General features: G+C 42.9%; 2 protein-coding genes across 2 annotated transcripts in view; one reads left to right on the top strand and one right to left on the bottom strand.

Moving 5' to 3' along the window:
• The window catches only part of LOC145394563 (alpha-ketoglutarate dehydrogenase component 4), a 28,989-nt gene extending 17,060 nt beyond the window's left edge, over positions 1–11,929 (top strand). Inside the window, exons 2-4 of the mRNA XM_080268404.1 lie at positions 4,783–4,840; positions 5,141–5,295; positions 11,782–11,929. Coding sequence (XP_080124530.1) covers positions 4,783–4,840; positions 5,141–5,295; positions 11,782–11,799 — 231 coding nt within the window. The 3' untranslated portion in view covers positions 11,800–11,929. The remainder of the gene's footprint in view (positions 1–4,782; positions 4,841–5,140; positions 5,296–11,781) is intronic.
• A 1,225-nt stretch (positions 11,930–13,154) lies between these two features.
• Positions 13,155–20,585, bottom strand: part of LOC145394561 (RAB6A-GEF complex partner protein 2) — an 80,208-nt gene continuing 72,777 nt past the window's right edge. The window contains exon 10 of the mRNA XM_080268402.1: positions 13,155–15,100. Within this exon, the coding sequence (XP_080124528.1) occupies positions 14,886–15,100 (215 nt within the window). The 3' untranslated portion in view covers positions 13,155–14,885. The remainder of the gene's footprint in view (positions 15,101–20,585) is intronic.

Below are 20,585 nucleotides of genomic sequence, written 5' to 3'. Positions count from 1 at the left end.
GGACACTTGGCCTTTCCCTATGATCCAAGGAATAGATAATAAGTCCACCTTAGTAATAGCTGCCACACACGCATCGGTGGATTGTACTATTTTAATTACTTTTGCGCGCGGCCCTGAGCTTCCCCCGAACTAGCTGGGTTCCCTAGTTTCTTCCTCTTTTCAATGACAAAGGGGCAACAGTCCGTTTCATGAGGACAGTGCCCATGTATGACACACCATCTTTTCACCTCTGGCTTAACAGCCTTGGTCCTTTGCTGTGGAGAACTAGTAGCTGTATCTCTCCAGCCTGAAGTTTGCAAGGCTTTGCTAGCTTCTGCATAGCATATGCCTGCCTTCGCCAAAGCCTGACTTTCAGTACAGTTAGGATGCTGCTGTACTATATCAGTAGCCAGATTAGGTACAGGTATCTGCCACAAAGGAGGAGGGTTAGTCTGACTTTGCACGCCCATATTGTTAGTCATGCCCCAGGTATTTGGATAAGGGCCCTGGAATTGCATGCCAGTATTAGTATTCATGCCCCATTGATTAAGATTCTGGGTTTGCATGCCAATACAATCTGTGTTTATACCCCATGCATTTGAAGAAAGAACAGAAAATAAATTCTGTCCAGAACCTTGTGGTGTACTAAAAACATCAGAAGTATACACAGGTATGTGAGTGGTTGTAGTACTATCACTAATGACTGGATTTTGCATATCCTGAGTGACCAAAGGTACTGTTGTAGTCTCAGCTTTCACAGTCTCCTCACTAGGATTACCCTCATTAGCAAGACTAGTGGCCATTTTGGATCTAACTGATTGCTCTGGGACTGTTGAATAAGTATGACCAGAACGCAAATGTAACACGTTCAAATCCTCATCCTGTCCTTCAGAAATATCCTCATCACCTTGATCCTCAATATGTCCTTCACTCATTTAATATGTCTGAGCACTTTTATTTGATGTATCAACCCACTCATAAAATTCTGAGTCTAGTGGGATTAATCTCTATTTCCCTAATTCTACGTCCCCACTTCACTGTATCCATCCAACCTTGTCAGTAATATTCCCCTCCCAGTTACAGGAAGATAAACTGACATAAAAAGGATAGTTACTCCCAGTTACAGGAAGATAAACTGACATAAAAAAGGATAGTTATGGTAAGTGACAGAGAATGGAACATATATACAATACACAGAAAGTATATTTATTTCAAGGGAATTCTGAGAAACCTTTATTTCCACTCATCAACTAACTAACGTGTGTTGATTCAAGTGTGTGTGTGTGGATTACTAATGCATGGATGCTACCTAGATATGAAAGTCCAGGATGATGTTCCACATTCCACGTTCCACACTCCATCAGACTCCTCGAACCATGCAGCACACGCTCGCTGTGGGAGTTAGCAGCACGCCAGGCAGTGACGCCACTCGACGCACCACATACGATCGTGGCACCACATACGCCCGCTCTCGCTCTCCCTCGGCTCGCTGCGGCCGTCCGCGCCTCTGGAGTTGCCAGAAGTCGCTCGCTAGTTGACCCACTCCTCACCGCACTGGCTTGAACTCTCGTTATCTCGCCTCTCGCACACGAGAGCGAGATTCTTGCCAGTTTGCGTTTGAAGATGGAGATATCTCGCACACCACAGGGCGAGATAACTGCCAGTTTGTGCTTAAGATAGGAATCTCGCACTGGCAGAATAATGGGAGGAATTAATATTCACCACTCCAGTTTATCTGCTCCACTTAACTCACGAGTAATTAGTCCCTTTACAACAGTAGAGTAAGATTTTCTGTTTCACCTTCAGGAACGAGCGATTGCAAGGGTTACTGGTTCACAGCATAAAGCCCTTTAGCACGTATCGTATCCCAGCACTGAGCACCAATTTAATGTATCGGTACACGGCTAGCACTAAATATCGAGCCACCGCTAGCACCATTAAAATGTATCGTCGCACTGCTGGCCACCAATTTAGTGTAGCCGTTATGGAGTAGCAGTTGACTACATATTAAGTGTTCTGCTGTAAGTATAACTAGACCACCGTGTTGGATCGACGACACTGTCTGTAGTACACGTCAGCTACTCGCCGTCACTGCCCGACACTTCCCCACCAAAAGGTCCTCTGCCACGAGAAGGTGGAAGCTGGTCTGTTATTAAGTGGTAGCGTAAGGTGACAGAAATGAGCAGATTAAATCTCTCTTTACTGGGTACAGAATAATATAACTGCGACCCGAGAGATATGTAGGAGCGACACCACCTCCCTTTATAACTGTAAAACGGGTTCTGACGCTGAACGCTCACCGTGCCGACTAGGGCGCGGTGCTTAGGTCAGCTAAAAAGTGAGGTGCCAAGCATTACATATACTCTGGGCTTATGCAAAAAGTAGAGATAAATGACAACTCTACTAGCACATTATACACCTCTATAAAATGGTATTAAGTACATTCACACATACCAACATAATAAATGGTTCCCCAGGACTTTACGCTTACGCACTTATTCAGATATCTTTTCACTTCTCCTAACCTTCTTTTTATAATTGAAACAGGGTGGCCCTTGTGGTCTGCCATCCACCTTCTTCCTATACCACAGCTAACAGCGAAATGATATTTGGTTGTTCATCATTCACACTTCATTACACACTGTTAATTATGACTAAACAGCTTTAAAAATTATTATGTAAAATGTGTGATACTACAACTTCATATGGAAAAAGATGTTGACACCAGAACATCCTTCATAACCTTGTGCTGCTTCACCTACATGACCATTTAAGTCCCCTCCAAAACCACTATCTCAGCATCCCGCATACCACCTACTACACGTATTAAATCAACCGAAAATCTATCTTTCTCTGCTTCATCCAATCCTGCCTGTGGAGCATATGTTGATATAATTGCAGGTATCTTTCTACCGAATAGAATTTTCACTACCAATATCCTATCGCCTACTCTCATAACATTCATAACATATTCCATCCATTTCTCCGCAACCATCACACCAACACCCCCATATCCATCTGTCCCCCCCTGCCAAAACAACTTATAGTAACAGTCCTTCCCAACAATCTTTCTGGCTGATCCACCCCTGTACCGGACTTCCTGCAAACACATCTCATCCACCCACCTCCTACTGAATGCCTCAACGACTTCCCCTGCTCTTCCCCTCAAACTGCCCACATTCCATGAACCTACCCTCATCCCCCTGGGTGATTTACTGTCCTTAGGCTTCCTTTGAAACATACCACAGGCCCCACTCACTGCACAGACCCAGGTCCAGGCAATGGATCTGGGACCCCTAGCCCACCAGCTTACCAGTGGCTGTGGTAGTGGCCTCGGGGCACCCTGCCAGGACAGCTGCAGGGACACCCTCCAAGCGCGCCTTGGCACTGCAACTTTCCCGCCGTTATACACCCGCTGATAGGGCAGCCCCCTGGGGCGCTACTCCCAGGTTCAGGCCCCTCTCTATTGGGCGGAAGTGGCAGCCTGGGAACCGCAATGCCCTGTACCCTCTAGCATAGGCTCGAGCCTCATCTTGCCCCGGACCCATGATCTATGCCGGCAGAACCCCTGTCACGCTTACTGTCAGAAGTCCGGCACTAGGTAGCGGGGGCGAAGTTGTCTGGCCGCATGCCCTTGCTGTCACCAACCCCTGCAACATAGTGGGATACGTTGTGTGAAATGTAAAGTGCATGTGGTGTAGTGCATAAGATAGTTAGAGGAAATGTTTGGGAGAGTATGCTCGTCTACTGTCCATGTTACTGTCATGCTGAAAAGGTCAGCAAAGGGGGATGGTTAGATAGCTAGCAAAACAGGAGCTCCAGCTCTCCCTATCACCAGCATTCCCATTCCCCTCGGGAATACCACCCTGTTCGGCCCATGCTGCAGCCTCCTCCCAACCCACTAATGTATAATAATATCCAGCTCAATCCTGCATCATCCTTGAACATGCTTGGGGTTTCATTCACTCGGGACTTATCTTGGGAAGATCATATTGCATCTCTTGTAAAATCTGCTTCCAAGAGAGTAGGTGTGCTAAGCCGACTCTGTGCCTTCTTTACCCCTGCACAGTTGTTGACTTTATACACGGGTTTTATTCTGCCATTTAGAGTACAACTCTCATGTGTGGGGAGGCTCCCCCCATACAGTTCTTCTCAATAGATTGAGTCAGAGGCTTTTCGTCTCATTAACTCTCCTCCTCTTACTGGCTTCCTTCAACCTCTGTCTCTTTGCCGCACTGTTGCCTCTTCATCTCTTTTCAGTCGCTACTTCAATGGTCGCTGCTCCTCTGAACTGTCTGCTTGCATCCCTCCACCTCTATGATGGGCGCGTAGCATCCGTCTAGCAACAAACTCTCATCCCTTTTCTGTCCAGCTCTCTAATGCAAGAGTTAATTGTTACTCCCAGTCCTTCATTTATGCAACAGGTCAACTCTGGAACTGTCTCCTTCTGTCTGTTTTTCCTACTTCCTATGATCTCCAGTCTTTCAAACACAGTGTGTCCAGGCATCTTGAAATTAACGGATCTTGAATTTGGCTCTTTTCTTGTATTGTTTTTGTTATTATCTTGGAAGGAACTGTATTTGTGGGCTCAGCCTTTGATTCCTTCTTCCTCACTAAAACAAAAATATAAACAGGTATATTATAATTGTAAATGTCCCTCTGCAATATTATGCACACTTTTTCCATGCTTTGTGGATCCTACCTCACCCCATCCTTGAGTGGGAAAGAGGTCAGTAGTTGTAATGGTGATAATGATGACAGTGGTAGTTATTATAATGATGATGATGTTGCTAATTTCCACAGGCAGTGAAGCCACACATCCCTCTTATCAAGTTCCGGAAAGGAGGACTCATTGAACTAGGTAAGTAAACTGACATTATTTTTACCTTTGTGCCTGTGAGATTCCATAGGCTTAAATGGTGAGTGAATGAATGTGTCTGGCCCTGTACACTCAGCATGCTGTTGATAGTACTCCTGCTGCCATGTTATTTTTTATTTATTTTTTTAAACTCTGCCTCACTCCATACTTTGGTGGGAAAAAGAGGTCATAATGATGATATATACCTGAAGGAAGTAGAGATAGGATCATGATGATAATGATAAGCATGATGATGATGATATGTACGGGAGTAGGATTAAGATGATGATGATATTTCCCCAGTACGTGGAACCCCCCAGGCAGCTGCAGCCACAGCCATGCCCAGTGGTGGTGGTGCACCCAGCAGTGATAAGCAACCAGAGGTGTTGGAGGAATGGCAGATACCACACAAGTACCGTAGGGAACGCATCAGTGAGGAGGAGATTGAGTATATAAATGTAAGATGGAGTACATGTCATATTTCGTTCACCTGAACTTGGCAGTAATTTTTTTTCTTTTGCACCCTTTTTTTCCACACAGTGCTGAAGAAACAATAGATATTAGGGGAATGGCAGATACTGTACCTTACAAAAAGAAAAAAAAAGTAGATTTGTGCAAGGAATGCATCTCCCTGGAGATTGAGTATATAGATGTAATATGGAGTACACATTGTAGTTTTCACCATAACTTGGGAAAGAGTTTGTGAACAGAAGGCAGTGATTGATTATGTGTGTATGGATGAGAGAATGAGAAGGTATGTGATGGATGCAAGAGCATACAGAGGCTGGGGAAGTGGACTTTCTGACCACCACTTGGTGGTGGTGAAAATCAAGGTTCATGTGCAATGTATGAATAGAAGGAAGGACAGGAGGAAGCAGTCCATACAAGGAGGGAAGAAAGGCAGAATATAAGAGACAAGTGGAGGAGCAGTTGGGTACATATGATTTGGAGCAGATGAGGGAGGTGGAAAGCGTGTGCAAGATATTCACGGAAGAAATCTGTGCAGCATGCGAGGTGGTGTGTGGGGTGAAGAGAAGATGAAAGGGGGTGCAAGGAACAGTAAGGTGAAATGAAGAGGTGAGACAAGCTGGAGTGCCAAAGAAGAAAGCATATAGTGAGTGGACAGGAACCAGAGACATGGAGAAAGTTAAGATATGGAAGAGAGAGTAATATGTAGAGGAAGAGAGAGGTGAAAACATTAGTAGACAGAGTTAGAAGAGAGTGGATTAGGAATTTGGATGGAATTTGAGTGTAAAATGGAGGAAATGTAGGAAAATGTTCTGGAAGGAGGTAAAGGGTGTCAAACAGGGTGATAAAGTAGTAAGGGAGTGAAAAATAAAAATGGTAGACTGATAGTGGAGAAGGGAGAAAAAGCAGATAGAACACTTTAAGGAGCTGTTAAACACAGAGAATGAAAGTAATGCAAGTATAAGTGGCTGGGGAATGGCTAGGAGAAGGAGGGAGGTGAGAAGGGAGGAAGAAATCAGTGGGATGGAAATAATGGAAGCAATGAAGAATGTCAAAATGGGGAAAGCCCCAGGAACTGATGGATTGTGAGGTGAAATGCTGAATCATGGGGGAGTGAGAGTAGCAGAATGTGCAGTGGAATCTCCTAAATTGCACATTTCTAAACAGCGAATTCATAATACACAGCAACATCATGCAACAGTTTGCAATGTCAGTTGTTTACCAACCACTGCACCGACTGGATGCATCAGTGTATCACACAGTCTAAATCCTCATTTATAGCTTTCAGAGTTATGTTTATAAATATACCCAGTAGCTGGGGGTAATCCAGGAATAATAAAATGCAATCTGTGAAAGATTTATTTCAATAGAAAATAAGGAAAGCCTGCATCCATCTGGTAAAGAATTAATCACACAGCATATATCTTCACTTGAAGGGCACCGTGATTCTATGTAAAATAACAAACTCACGATCTCAAGTAAAATTGGTACATATGTAACACAGATTTTAACTGCTGTATTGACTGCAAGAGTGAGTGGAAGAAAACAAAATTGGGGTATTCAAGGAAGCTGGTAGGCCACTATCAGCAGTGTTTATGAACAATCTCTCCAACTGGCTGTGCTGTTTACCAACCACCACTGACTGGAGGCATCAGTGTATCACACATTCAAAGTCCTCATTTATAGCTTTCAGAGATAAGTTGATAAAAATGCCCAGTAGCTGTGGTTATCTAGGAATAATAAGTAACCTGTAAAAGACTCATCTCAATGGGAACTATGGAAAAGCCGCGCCTGTTTGGTAAGCTTAACGAATTACCCACTTACGATGACACAGAGGCAACTGGGGGCGACAACGACACTGCTTCTGTTGCCTCCGCACTGACCTTTGAGGGGTTCCTGAGGGAGGTTGATGAGGAGGAAGCAGCACAGAGGTGGCAGCATGAGACAGTTGCACACTCGCTTCATGTTGAGAGACTCTAGTCTGCCTCAAGCCTCGAAACCCCTCCCCTCGCATCACGGTCATTTCTGCCATAAACCAGTTCGGCTGTAGCAGCCTAAAGTGGCAAATGGCTGAATTGCCTTACAGCCAAAATGTAGATTAGGTTAGGTTAGGTATGGCCTAAATGTCTTCGACCTAACATGGTGATCATGGGCAAAAATAAATAGCCGGATTGTCCCGGACTCCTATCCCCTCCCGGTCCATTCAGTGTTGTCAGTCAGAGTCAGGTAAGAATCTTGCAGTATAGTTCATTTCCATTAAATATGCTTTACTAATTTCTTTTCTAGGTTGTTAGTGTTCATTGACAACCAGTTTGATGGAAGTTTGGGGGTAAGGAGGGCAACTTTTCAAAGATGACAGACTCATAAGTAATTTTCCCTATAAGATTACTTATTTCTAACTTGCAAAATTGTGCAAAGGAAAAGGGGAAAAGAAGTGTGTGGTATTCATAGGGGCATTTGCCTTCTTAGTGTAATAGGAAATGGGTGGTAGAATACCTACTGACTGAGGGAAATAACAGAGGAATTAGTTGGAGAAGAATAGGGAGGTTTCAGGAAGGGAAGGGGTTGTTTAGACGAGATATTCATCCCAAGGTGTTTTGTGAAAAAATTTCTAGAGAAGTGAAAGAGATTGTATGCAGCCTTCATGGATTTGGAGAAAGCATATGACAATGGATAGACAAGGAATATGGCAAATATTAAGAATATGTGGAGTAAATGGGAAGCTGCTGAATGCCATAAAGAGTATGTATGAGGGCAATGGGGCTGTAGTGCGTGTGGATGGTGAAGCGAGTGAATTACTTTATCTGAATGTTGGATTGAAACAGGGATATATATCATGACTCCATGGTTGCTCAGTCTGTATATGGATGGAGTTAAAAAGGATACAAGGTAGGGCAGAGGATGTTGGAATGGCCCTGATGAGAGAAGGCAGTGTTTGGAAACTTCCTCTACTGTTGTTTGCAGATGATACTATATTGTTCAGTGAAGATGAAGGAGAGCTGCAAGGATTAGTTAATGAGTTGGGAAGAGTTTGTAAGAAACGGAATCTAAAGGTGAATGTAGGGAAGAGTGAAGTTGTGGTCTTTGTGAGAAATGAAGTCACTGAATGCACAGTGAGGAAGGATGGTGAGGAAATGTAGAATGTGAGTGCATTTAAGTAGTGTGATGAGTAAGGATGGAAGTTGAGAGGATGAAGTGCTTGAAAGTGTACAGCAGGAAAGAAAGGTAGCTTGTTCTTTGAAAGCAGTGATAAGAAATAGGGGAGTGAGCATGGCAGTAAAAAAAAGTCACTATGATAGTATTGTAATACCAGTTCTGATGTATGGAATTTGAGCCTTAGACCTGGTTGGAAGGACACATGTCAAGAGTGAGAGCAGTGGAAATTGGTTCTTAGAGAAGAGTATGGTGAGTTATATAGAGAGACAGAACGACAAATGAGGAAGTGAGGGTGCGTTGTGGTGTGGATGTGACAGAATGCACCAGGAGAAATATACTGAGGTGGTTTGGCCACAGGGAGAGGGTGGTGAATGAGAGACCAATGAGGAGAGTGTATGTGAGTGAGGTTGAGGTGGGTATAGGAAGATGGAGACCAAGGATGAGATGAAGGGATGGAGTGGAGAGGTATATGAGAGGGGGGTGCATGTTTGGAGAAGGGCAATGTAATGGCAGGGGACAGGGTGATATGGAGGCGATTCTGTGGCCATCCCTTACGGGATTAAGGCAGTGTCTGGCTATACAGTCTCATCCTTTCGCAGTATATTTCCTGTATAGTAGGAAAACAACCAAAAGTGTTAGAGGAATGGCAGATACCACACAAGTACTGCAGGGAATGCATCACAAAGGAGAGTGAGTATATAAACATAAGAGGATCATCGTCATCTGGGCGTCCTTTCCCACCCTAGGGCAGGGTGAGGAGTAGCATTGTCCAGACAGCCCAAATCTGCCCAGTCCAATGGGCCACATTTCCATTCACTCATAGTCAAGCCTCCTGAATCCTGGCTCTATCGGATACGCCAAAAACATTCACCATGTTTTGTAACTTCACATAAACGTATCCGATAGAATCAGTCCAGACGCTGGCACGTTAAAAAGGGGTGCCAGATCCCTGATCATGCACTTCTCACAACATTCACCCAGCCAGCTCGATCTCTTGTCAGTTCCCTGTCCTTACTGACATGCAAACCTCTCTTCCTCACACATTCATCCACCATATCTCTCCACTTTCTCCTTGGCCTTCCCTGCCTCCCCCCTCCTTCAGAGTCACCCAGATATGCCTTTTTCACCACTCTATTGTTATCCATTCTCTCCACATGACCATACCATCTCAGTACACTCTCTTTGATTCTGGTGTCCACAGACTTCCTCACTCCACATCTTTCTCGAATTACATTATTTTGTATCCTATCCACCCTTTGTACTCTACATACATTCCTCAGCAGTCCCATCTCCACTGCTCTTACTCTTGACTTTTCATTTTCATGCCACACCATAGTCTCACATCCATATGTTAAAGTTGGCATTAACACTCCTTCATGTAAGCCTCGTGCAGCTGCAACACTCAAGCCTCTGTTTCTTGTCAAGGCCTTCATTGCACCAGCTACTCTCCTTCCTTGTGTCACTCTGCTTTCAACTTCTTTTGCACATTTTTCTCTCTTTTCTGTCATTGTACCCAGGTATTTGAACTCTCTCACCAATTCCAGTCGTTCTCCATTCACTGTAACATCGCAGTGGGAGTCACCGTCTCTCTTAATAATCATCACTTTACTGTTTTCTGCATATACTCTCAAAGCACAATGCTCACAGACATCAGCAAATCTCTGCACTAGCCTTCCAAGTTCTTGCCCAGAATGTGCAAGCAGTACTGCATCATCAGCATACAACAAATTTGAGATATTCCATCCATCACCATTCATTAGCATTGTCATCCCTCTCTCCATTACTCGTGTTTTTATTTCTATCATCACCCCATCCATATTTATATTGAACAGCCATGGAGACATCACACAACCTTGTCGCACTCCCACACTGATCGTGAACCATTCACTTAGATACCCATTAACCCATACACATGCTCCACTACCATCATAAAAACTCTTGATGGCACCTAGCAGCTTACCATCTACACCAGCCCTTTGCTAATGGAGCATGACTAGACTGTAAGAATAGCTATATTCCTGTACGAGAGCTATTACTGTACAAGAGACTTGGCATAGAGGTAGACTGAGAAAGAAATGGAACTAGATGATGTGTGCTGACCTTAAATCTGCTGTAGAGGTATTACTAGAGGTGGAGAGGTGGTGGTGGTGGTGAGGTATCCAGTAATGATAAGGAACCTGAGGTGCTGGAGGAATGGCAGGTACTATCATGAGTATTAGTTTCTTTACCCCCGACGATAACGAGGTCGAAGTCACGGTTGGAGACGGACCAGGCGAATGAACACAGACGGTTCACAATAGTCAGATATGCGTCAATACGACAGAGTCGTTCACTCACTTGGACTCAGCATCTTTCACGCTGGCATGAATACTTGTAACAAAGTTTAAAGGATGCTCTTATATCATCCACTTGTTAACCACTCCCACTGTGAAATAAGCTTCGTGGTTCGAAAGTATGACGCCTAAGACAGTCTGCTTTCAAGTATCAGACCAAAAATGTGTTGAAAGGGGACCTAGAACGATATCGAGAAATACACATAAACAGTAACACATACACTGAAAGAAACGTATGTGGGAATCACTTTACAAACAGTAACTAATTCCATGTTGTTTATGGCGGTGTGAGATGAGGGTAATATTGTGGCAAGAATGCCCCACCAAATCCCACGAAGCATTGACTGACTACTATGGACCGACTAATGTTCGAATGGCCCGTCTCCAGCCGGGATGTAGACTCCGCTCTTGCCAGAGGGGTAAAGAAACTAATTCTCGTGATAGTACAATATAAACACCAGAGAGAGTGCATCACTGAGGAAGAGAAAAAGTACAGTATATACTGTACACACAACATGGAGTACACAGAAGTGTTTGTTCACCTTAACTTGGCAGCTTTTCATTCTTTCACAGCTTATTTCCCATATAGTATTAAAGCAAGCAGAGGTGTTAGAAGAATGGCAGATACCATACAAGTACCACAGGGAACACTTTACTGTAAAGACTGAGTACTGTATATAAATGTTAAGAGGAAGTATGAATGAGTTTCCGTGCTTTCTGTGTCATTGTCTTCCTGTTCACTTTTTTTTCCCCTCACAGTAAATGAGTGTGGCCCATTTCACTAGACAGACTTTTGCTAGTTCTTCTACATTTTTTTTTTTTTTTTTTTTTTTTTTTTTTTTTTGTACCCTACCTCACTCCATCTTTTAAGTGGGAAGAGAGGTCTGGATGATGATGATAATGATGATGATGATCATAAATTTGTTTGAAGAGTAATCAGAACTAATAATTACGTAATTCCTAATCCTTCACTATTTACCATTTCAGCGAGGAGGTCCAGCCTAGGCTGAAGCTGCTACACAGTGTAATTAGTGTACATAAAATGGTTACTTTACATCTATTTTAAGTCATTACATGTTACATTTGGTTATGTAATAAAACAGTAAAAATTGATAATAGTTGTATGATTTAACATTCAATGTGATTCCACAGGCTTGAATACCTTGGTGAGTCAGAGGTGTGTGGCCCATTTCACTGGGCATCCTGTTGATAGTTCTCCTTCTGTCAGTTTTTTTCTTGTTCTCTGGATTCCTCACACCACTGTTGTGTTAAAAGAGGTCACGATGATGATGATGATGAGTTATTGTATTTAGAACTGCTAAAAAGAAAACCTTCATGTGGTGACTGATATAATCAGGCAGCCCAACTGTCTGGTTATGCAAATGTCCCTTGACTCTCTCCCTGTCCCCCAGAAGGAGGATGCTGGACTGCAAGAGATCAACTTAAGCATACAGTCCACTAGACGAACAGCATATCTTACTCAAAATTAGTCAGAGAACAACCTCCTGAACTCTGCCACATATTCAAGGAAAACTCTATACAGTATTGCATCTTTTCCTGACTGTTACATAATTTCTCCCACACAAATAGGAAACAAAGCATCTCCATGTATACAGTTTCTTGTTCTCAGTTCCATTGTTAACTCCTTCAGTATGATGACACCTTTTTCTGTTTTGTTCCTGCTTTATAGACAATTTTATTCAGCACAGAACAGCCACCTGTTGAGAAAGATGTTGATGGAGGCTATATCTAACCCTTTCAGTTTAAAGTCTCCATTTAGCTGAATACTGAACAATCATCTTGCAGTGACAAGACTAAAATACAAAACTACATCATACTGAAGGGAATAAATATACAGTATATTAAAATATCAAACATCTCAATTGGCCTGGAGAATGTAGGTGTTAAATTGTCATTACTTTAATGGCCAAAACTCCTGGATCTGCATCTATGTACTGGGTCCATGGTAACTGTCATACCCATGGTGTCATCCCTTGTTTTACACAAGTGATAAGGAATGGACACACCCACAAATAATGAAAACTCATCTAATACTGGTTCCCACATAATTTATGTAGCTCCCCAAAATCCATTTGTGGTAATCTAAAATATTACCAGACTAGATTCTCCTTGTTTAAAATTCCCTTCAATTGACAGTCTTTGGTTAGCTTTTAAGTCTGGATGATGATGATGAAGTGTATTTTTGGATTATTTAACAACACATTATGTTAAGTAATTCCAAAATATACCTTAAACTATTGTATTCTGTGATGGTTTACTCATCTGCAAATGGCCAAAACCATGAAAAGAGAAAAATGATTATCAGTGGTAAGGAATGACCAGAATATTATTGGAACATATAAAATTGTACTGCAGGTCTTTATTAATTTTTTAAAAACTGGTGAATCCCATAACAAATGACAAATGGACCTACAACAAGTAAATTTACATAGTATATCAAATCAATTTACCTGCACAGACACCCAGTCAAAATTTATGTACAGTATATCTAAGTTGGCCAAAATATATGTACATATTATTGACAGATGTCTTAATCTCCAAAGGCATGACTGCAAACAAACTACTTCCATTTCACCCTGCCCTCTGCCATCAGGCTAGCCTCCCCCCAACTCACACCACTTTCACTCACTGGTACTCCACCACCTCAGCCTTGATCTCCCCCAGACATAATCTATTTACAGTACCAATCTATACACGGAAACCTTCACCCTGAAGGGGGTGGCCACAACCTGTCTCCATGTTACTGTCATCTACCATCAGGCTGCACTCCCTCCAACTTGCATTACCTTCATTCATATACCTCTCCATCCCATTCCCTCCACCTCATCCTTGTGTCCCCCAATCAAAATACTTTTTATTGTACAATAATGAATGTGCATGGGTTTCAACTGAGTGGCCATTTAGAAAGAATGAGAGAAAAAAACTGACTTGAAGAATGTGAGTAAGGTGGAGTGGCCAATTGGAAAGAAAGGAGACTGAGAGATTGAACAGGAGTGTATGTGAATGAGGTGGATGGGGGAAGAGGGAAACCAAGGATAATGTAGAGAGATGGGGTAGTGAGGCTTATGAGAGAGGGGTATGTAGTTTTAAGAGGACAGCCTGATGGCAAAGGAGCAAGTGATGTGGAGGCAATTTATCTATAGCCAACCTCTCCAGATTATGGCATCTGGATAGATACATACTGGTAGATACAGGTAGACAAATACATACTGTTTGATACAGATAGACAGACATAAAACTAAACATCCACCATAATACAACAATAATACTGTAATAATAATAATAATCTGATCATACAAGTTTAAAAGACCAATCCCACAGTTTGTTATAAATAAATGAGTACAATATGAATGTTTATCTATTTATCTCTATCTATCTATCTATAGCCAGATGCCTTCATCCTGGAAGGAGAGGCCCCAATCAGGCTGCCTTTGCTCCACTACACACCACCCTTAACATTAAACAGAACAAGTGACCAGTTCATTATAAATACAGGGGTTCAATAGAAAAGTGTTATACAAAAAATAAATTACCGATTCTCACATGATCTGACCACCGAGCCTAGAAAATAATCTGGGTTATCGGCACGTGGATGCCTTCTTCCAGTGGCATCAACATGACTGGTAGGCTCCACTGCCCATTTATACAAATGTCCCTCATCGCCCTCACTATCCCCCTAAGGGAGGATGACTGACTGCAGGTGAAGGGCAACTTAAACCTACAATCCACTGGGTTCATGTTCAGATGAGCCTGGGGCCACAACAATGACTGAAATTAAACTACTGGTACAGTGACTAGAAGGGTAACTTATGCCTTCAGTCTAAAGGGTCCAGATTTCAGATGTGCCTTGGACCACAACAACATCTGAATATATACTACCCAAACCCACAAAATTATATAAAATTGCAGACTATAAAAATTGTGGAGGGATGTAAAAACTGGATGGCAGTGGTAGTGGTTGTAGCCCCTGGTTCATCTGAAACATGAACCCGGTGGACTGCAGGCTGAAGCTGCATTTCTCTGGCAGTCCCACTTTAGGGAAGAGGGAAGCAGACAGTATAGTATATAAACTAAAGTGGTAATACATGCTGGGCAGGCATACAGACAGCCTGAGCTACCTGACTTGGTGTAGTGGGTAGTATAGTGATAGGCAAGTCCCACACCATTGTCTCTATGTCTAAGCTACTCGGTGCTCGCCATTCTACCTGATCTTCGCCTTCCCGAGGTTCATCAATTTTTGCAATGCTTGTCACAAACTCAAAGTGGAGGTGCCATTGGAGACTCACTGAAAAAATAATAAAGTTTTCAGACAAGGATACAAAAAGACATCTTATTCAGGCTAACACCACATAATCTCATTCAGCACCAGAGATACAGGCATGGGACAACGTCATGTGGTGGCACCAATATAACCCAGTACCTGTACAATAATTCTGCTGTCCACTTATACAAACATCTCTCAGCTCCCTCCCTCTCCACAAATTGGAGGATGGTAGACCACAGAAGGGCACCTTCAGCCAGCAGTCCCATGGGGTCACTTGCCGGGGCCACAATGTTCATTCATTCATTTGTTTGTTTATAAAGTCTCCAACCTGCTTTTATGCACTGGCCCTGGCCACTTAATGATGGTTCTCATGCTGCATGATCTCTAGCAGCCTCTCTATTCAGTCTTATCTCTGAGGTTATACTCTACAACCTCGTCCCATGTCATTTTCGTTCTGTCTCTTGCAACTCTACCCTCAATATTCACACCTCTCACCCTCTAAACCTACTTGCTATCCTCCACAGTATATATTGTATAAAGGTACAACCTTATAAACAAACACACAAACACAAACTAAAAATGCCAATGAAAAATAATGGGGAATAGATGAAACCTTCACAGATGTCAATGGAAAAAGATATTTATCCAGTCTACCTATATACAAGACAATGACATACCGTATACTGTATAATACAAGTACACAGACATATGAAGATAAAGACATGACGAGAGACCAAAACAAACACAGACAGACAGACAGACAGAGACACACACACACACACACACACACACACACACACACACATACACACACACACACACACACACACACACACACACACACAATCAACAGAACATGGAAATTATCAGAAAAGGAGTTCAAGAATGTTTGGATAAGGAGAGATGCAAATGAGGAAGAAAGAGCTAAGATAAAGGAGCCAGTAAAGGAAGCAAAGGCAAAAAATGAACAGAGAATGGAGGAAGAGAAGACAGTGTTCTATTGGAGAGTTATGCATCAGAAATTAACCCGAGGCATCCCACTGACGTATGGGTACGTCACAACATTCTGTCACAGCTAGAGCCGTCAACGTACTGGTACGTTGCGCAATTGCACGGTTCATAATTTGCACAATTTTAGATTTTTGTGCGTGATTTTTGGTACGTATATACGGGACACCTTCCTCTATTCCTCTACAAGATGCCAGGCAGGGGAATGCCTTACACCGCATAACCTCCCCTCCCCCCCCCCTGCACGCCATTGTCTCGGCAATTCACCTGTTACCAGTGACCTGGCCAATAAAGACATTCAGGGCCAGAGTGATTCCCCAATCGATGACAATGTGGAGGACAAAGTTTACGTAGCATTAGAGGAAGAAACAGTCAGAAATGATGATCAGGTAATGTCGCCAAAGAAGGTCAGGAATGGTGATGTGTTAGAGAGTGAAACAATGCTTATATTGCCTATATTACTGTTTGAAAACCAATATACTCTCGTACTACATATAAATTCGTACCAAATAAATAAATACTGTTTATGAGTGACGTGGAATAGTTACCCTCCCACAGAACTCGTTTTCTTTGGAGTCAGCCTGATAGAAAACCCGGTAAAGTAAGGAGTAGTGCTATCTGTATCGAGTGTTTTAAACCTCAGGTGAGCGATTTCTCTATGAATTTTCGATATTTCTCACCAAAAGCGGAGGTTTGAGCCAAAAAAAAATTTTTCCCAAAATTGGTCGGGACTGGGGGGTCAGTGGCGGAAAATCGGTTGGGACGTGACGGGTTAAGGAAGTGGTACTGACGAGGAGAGCGAGCGAAGAGGAAATAAAGCACAACGAAAAAGTTGGACAGTGGCATATACTAATGGTGATGGTTTAATATCGGCAAGGTTAGAAATCAACGATTACTGGAGGGTACATGAACCAGATATACTGTATATTATGTGTTTTGTAGAGACCAAGTTAAGAGAGGATATTGATATCCATATGGGAGATGGTAAATACAAACTGCGGAGAAGAGACAGAAAAGAAAAACTGGAGGAGGGGTGATGATAACAGTGAAGAACAACATCAATGTGGAAAATGAGGAACTGGGAAAGGGTAAGGCTGATGCGATAAATATGAAACTAGAAACTGGAGAGAATGGCAAGAAAGACCGCATGGAATGACGATGAACACCTGGAGATGCTGTCAGATGTGGTAAAGTTATCTGCAGAAAGTGACTGACGAAAGTAACAACATAATTCTGATGGGTGATTTTAATTGTAAAGAGGTGAACTGGGAGGAATGGGACTCAGAAGGCAGTAAAGATTCGTGGGGCACTATATTGTTAAATATGGCAATGAATAGTGTAATGACCCAATGGGTCAAAGAAGAGACAAGATTCAGAGGTAAGGACACACCAGCAAGACTAGATTTACTGCTAACCAAAGAACCTGACGTAACTGAATCTTTGAAATATCCGTGACCTATAGGAAAAAGTGATCATGTGGTCACTGAGTTCCAGATAATAAGAGGGAACGTGGTGCCAGGAGATGAGCTTTATAGGCAGGGAAGATACACCTTTGGGAAAACAAACTTTACAGGATTGAGGAAATATTTTGAAAATGCAAATTGGAGAAAATTCAGAGAAGCAAGAGAGATACAGAGGAAGTGGGGTATCTCTCTAGACCTCTACAATTCAGGAGTAGAAAAAACGTTCCAAGAGTAAATGGGAAAGAAATCAGGAAGGATTGGTTTAACCGAAGGTGTATGACAGCAAAAAAAGAGAGGAACATGGCATGGAACAACTGGAGAAAGAGAGGTAATAATAGAACAAAGGAGGAATATAGAAGAACTAGAAATGAATATAAAAGAATACGTAGACATGAAGAAAGGAACTTTGAAAAAGGTATAATAGACAAGTGTAAGGAAGAACCCAAATAAATTGAAGCAAAAGGAAAGAATCACCAAACTAAAAGTAGGAGAGGTCTATAAATATGCAGCAATGCAAGTGGAAATAATGAACAAATGTTTCAAAATGGTTTTCACTAAAGAAAGGGATTTTATGGAAGGGGAGGGAGTGACTAGAAATCTATCTATCTATTGCCAGACGCCTCAATCCCATTTGGGGTGGCCACAAACAAATCGCCTCCACGTCACCCTGTCCCCCGCCATTTTGCTGCCCTGGTCCCAACTCACACCCCCCTCTCATATACCTCTCCACCCCATCCCTCCATCTCATCCTCGGCCTCCCCCTCCCTCTTCCCCCCTCCACCTCACTCACATACACTCTCTTTGTCAGTCTTTCACCCTCCATCCTCTCCACAATGCCAAACCACCTCAGTGTGCTCCTCAAAACGCTTCCTATCACATCCACATCCACACCACAACACTCCTTTATATCCTCATTCGTCAGCCTGACTCTCCATGTGACTCCACAGGCTCCTCTTAAATAACTCATTTCCACTGCTCTCACTCTTGACTTGTGTCCTTCCAACAACGTCCAAGCTTCACTTCCATACGTTAGAGTTGGTATCACAATACTGTCATTTAGTAACTTTTTCACTTCCATGCTCACTTCCCTGTTTCTTATTACTGCTTTCAAAGAACCAGCAACCTTTCCTCCCTGCTGTACCCTTTCAAGCACTTCACCCTCCAAACCTCCATCCTTACTCATCACACTGCCCAAGTACTTAAACGTACTCGCATTTTCCAATTCCTCACCATCCAACCTCACTGTACATTCACTGACTTCACCTCTCTCAAAGACCATCACTTTATTCTTCCCTACATTCACCTTTAAATTCTGTTTCTTACACACTCTCCCAAACTCATCCACCAAGCCTTGCAGCTCCCCTTCATCTTCACTCAACAACACGGTATCATCTGCAAACAACAGTACAGGGAGTTTTCAAACACTATCCTCTCTCACCAAGGCCACTCCAACATCCACTACCCTACCTTGTACCTCTTTTATTACCCTATCCATGTACAGATTGAACAACCATGGAGACATGACACATCCCTGTTTCAACCCAACCTTCAAAGAGAAAAATTCACTTAGTTCACCATCCACACGCACTGCAGCCTTAGCACCATCGTATATACTCTTCACAGCATTCAACAATTTCCCATCTACTCCATATATTCTCAATACTTTCCACAATCCTTGTCTATCCACCCTGTCATATTCATTCATTCATTCATTCATTGCCAGACACCATGTATCCCATACAGGGTGGTCAAGGGCTTAGAGTTAATTGTTTTACAGGGAGGGGCACTAATCTTCCACCAACCCCACTTGACGTAGGGATGCCAACAGCATCTGGTGTTCCCAGGCGGTCACCCATCCAAGTCTCCAAATCCATGAAAGCCGCATACAACTTCTTTCCCTTCTCTAGAAACTTTTCCACTAAAGATCTAAGAATGAATATCTGATCTACACAACCTCTTCCCTTCCTAAAGCCTCCCTGTTCTTCTCCAACTAATTCCTCTGTTCTTTCTCTAACTCTGTCAATAAGTATCCTACCATACACTTTTCCTATTATACTACCATAAACTTTTCCTATTATACTAAGAAGACAAATGCCCCTATGATTACCACACACTTCTTTTTCCCCTTTTCCTTTGTACAAGGGAATAATTATACCTGACTTCCAATCCCCTGGGACTCTACCTTCTTCCCAGGCCAATCTACACATCTTCCACATCCATTCTACTACTATCTCTCCATGCTTCAGCATTTCATCACACACTCCACCAATTCCTGGGGCTTTCCCCAATATAACTTTCTTCATTGCTTCCACAACTTCTATCCTACTGATTTCTTCCTATCTTCTCACCTCCCTCCTTCTCCCAGCCTTTCCCCAGCCACTTATACTCGCATTACTTCCATCCTGTATGTTCAACAATTCCTTAAAGTGTTCTCTCAATCTGCTCACTTTTTCTCCCTTCTCCACTAGTAATTCGTTTTCGTTTTTAAAGGCTCCAACATGCTTGCATGCGTCGGCCTTGGTCACCTAATGGCGGCTCTCCACGCCGCACAATCCATTGCAGCCTCCCTGTTCAGTCCCTTAACCCTGAGGTCACACTTAATGATTTTGTCCCATGTCTTTCTCGGTCTACCCCTCATAACCCCACCCTCAATATTAACACTTCTTACCTTCCTCACCCAATTATCATCCCCCGTCCTCTCCACATGTCCAAACCATCTCAATCTACCTCTCCTCATCACAACACCATTACACTCCACTCCCATCCTACCTCTCAACTCTTCCATCGTAAACCCACCCCCTCCAGGCCTTGGACGCAGGGACGCACTGCACATCCACCTAATCATTGTCATTTCTGTACGTCTGAGCCGGCAAATATCTTCCTCCTTCACTGCCCAGGTCTCATTACCATACAGCATTACACTCCTAACACATGCTGCATACAAAGACCCCTTAGCACGTAGGGAGAGTCTTCTCAATGTCAGAGGAGGCAAGAGCTCCCTGAACTTCTTCCAACCACTTCTCACCCTAGCCACA

Source organism: Coenobita brevimanus, chromosome 27, assembly GCF_032717465.1.
Source record: "Coenobita brevimanus isolate Jiangsu-jjx chromosome 27, ASM3271746v2, whole genome shotgun sequence".
NCBI lineage: Eukaryota > Metazoa > Arthropoda > Malacostraca > Decapoda > Coenobitidae > Coenobita > Coenobita brevimanus.
Note: the sequence above shows the minus strand (reverse complement) of the source record. Positions and strands in the feature narration are given on the sequence as shown.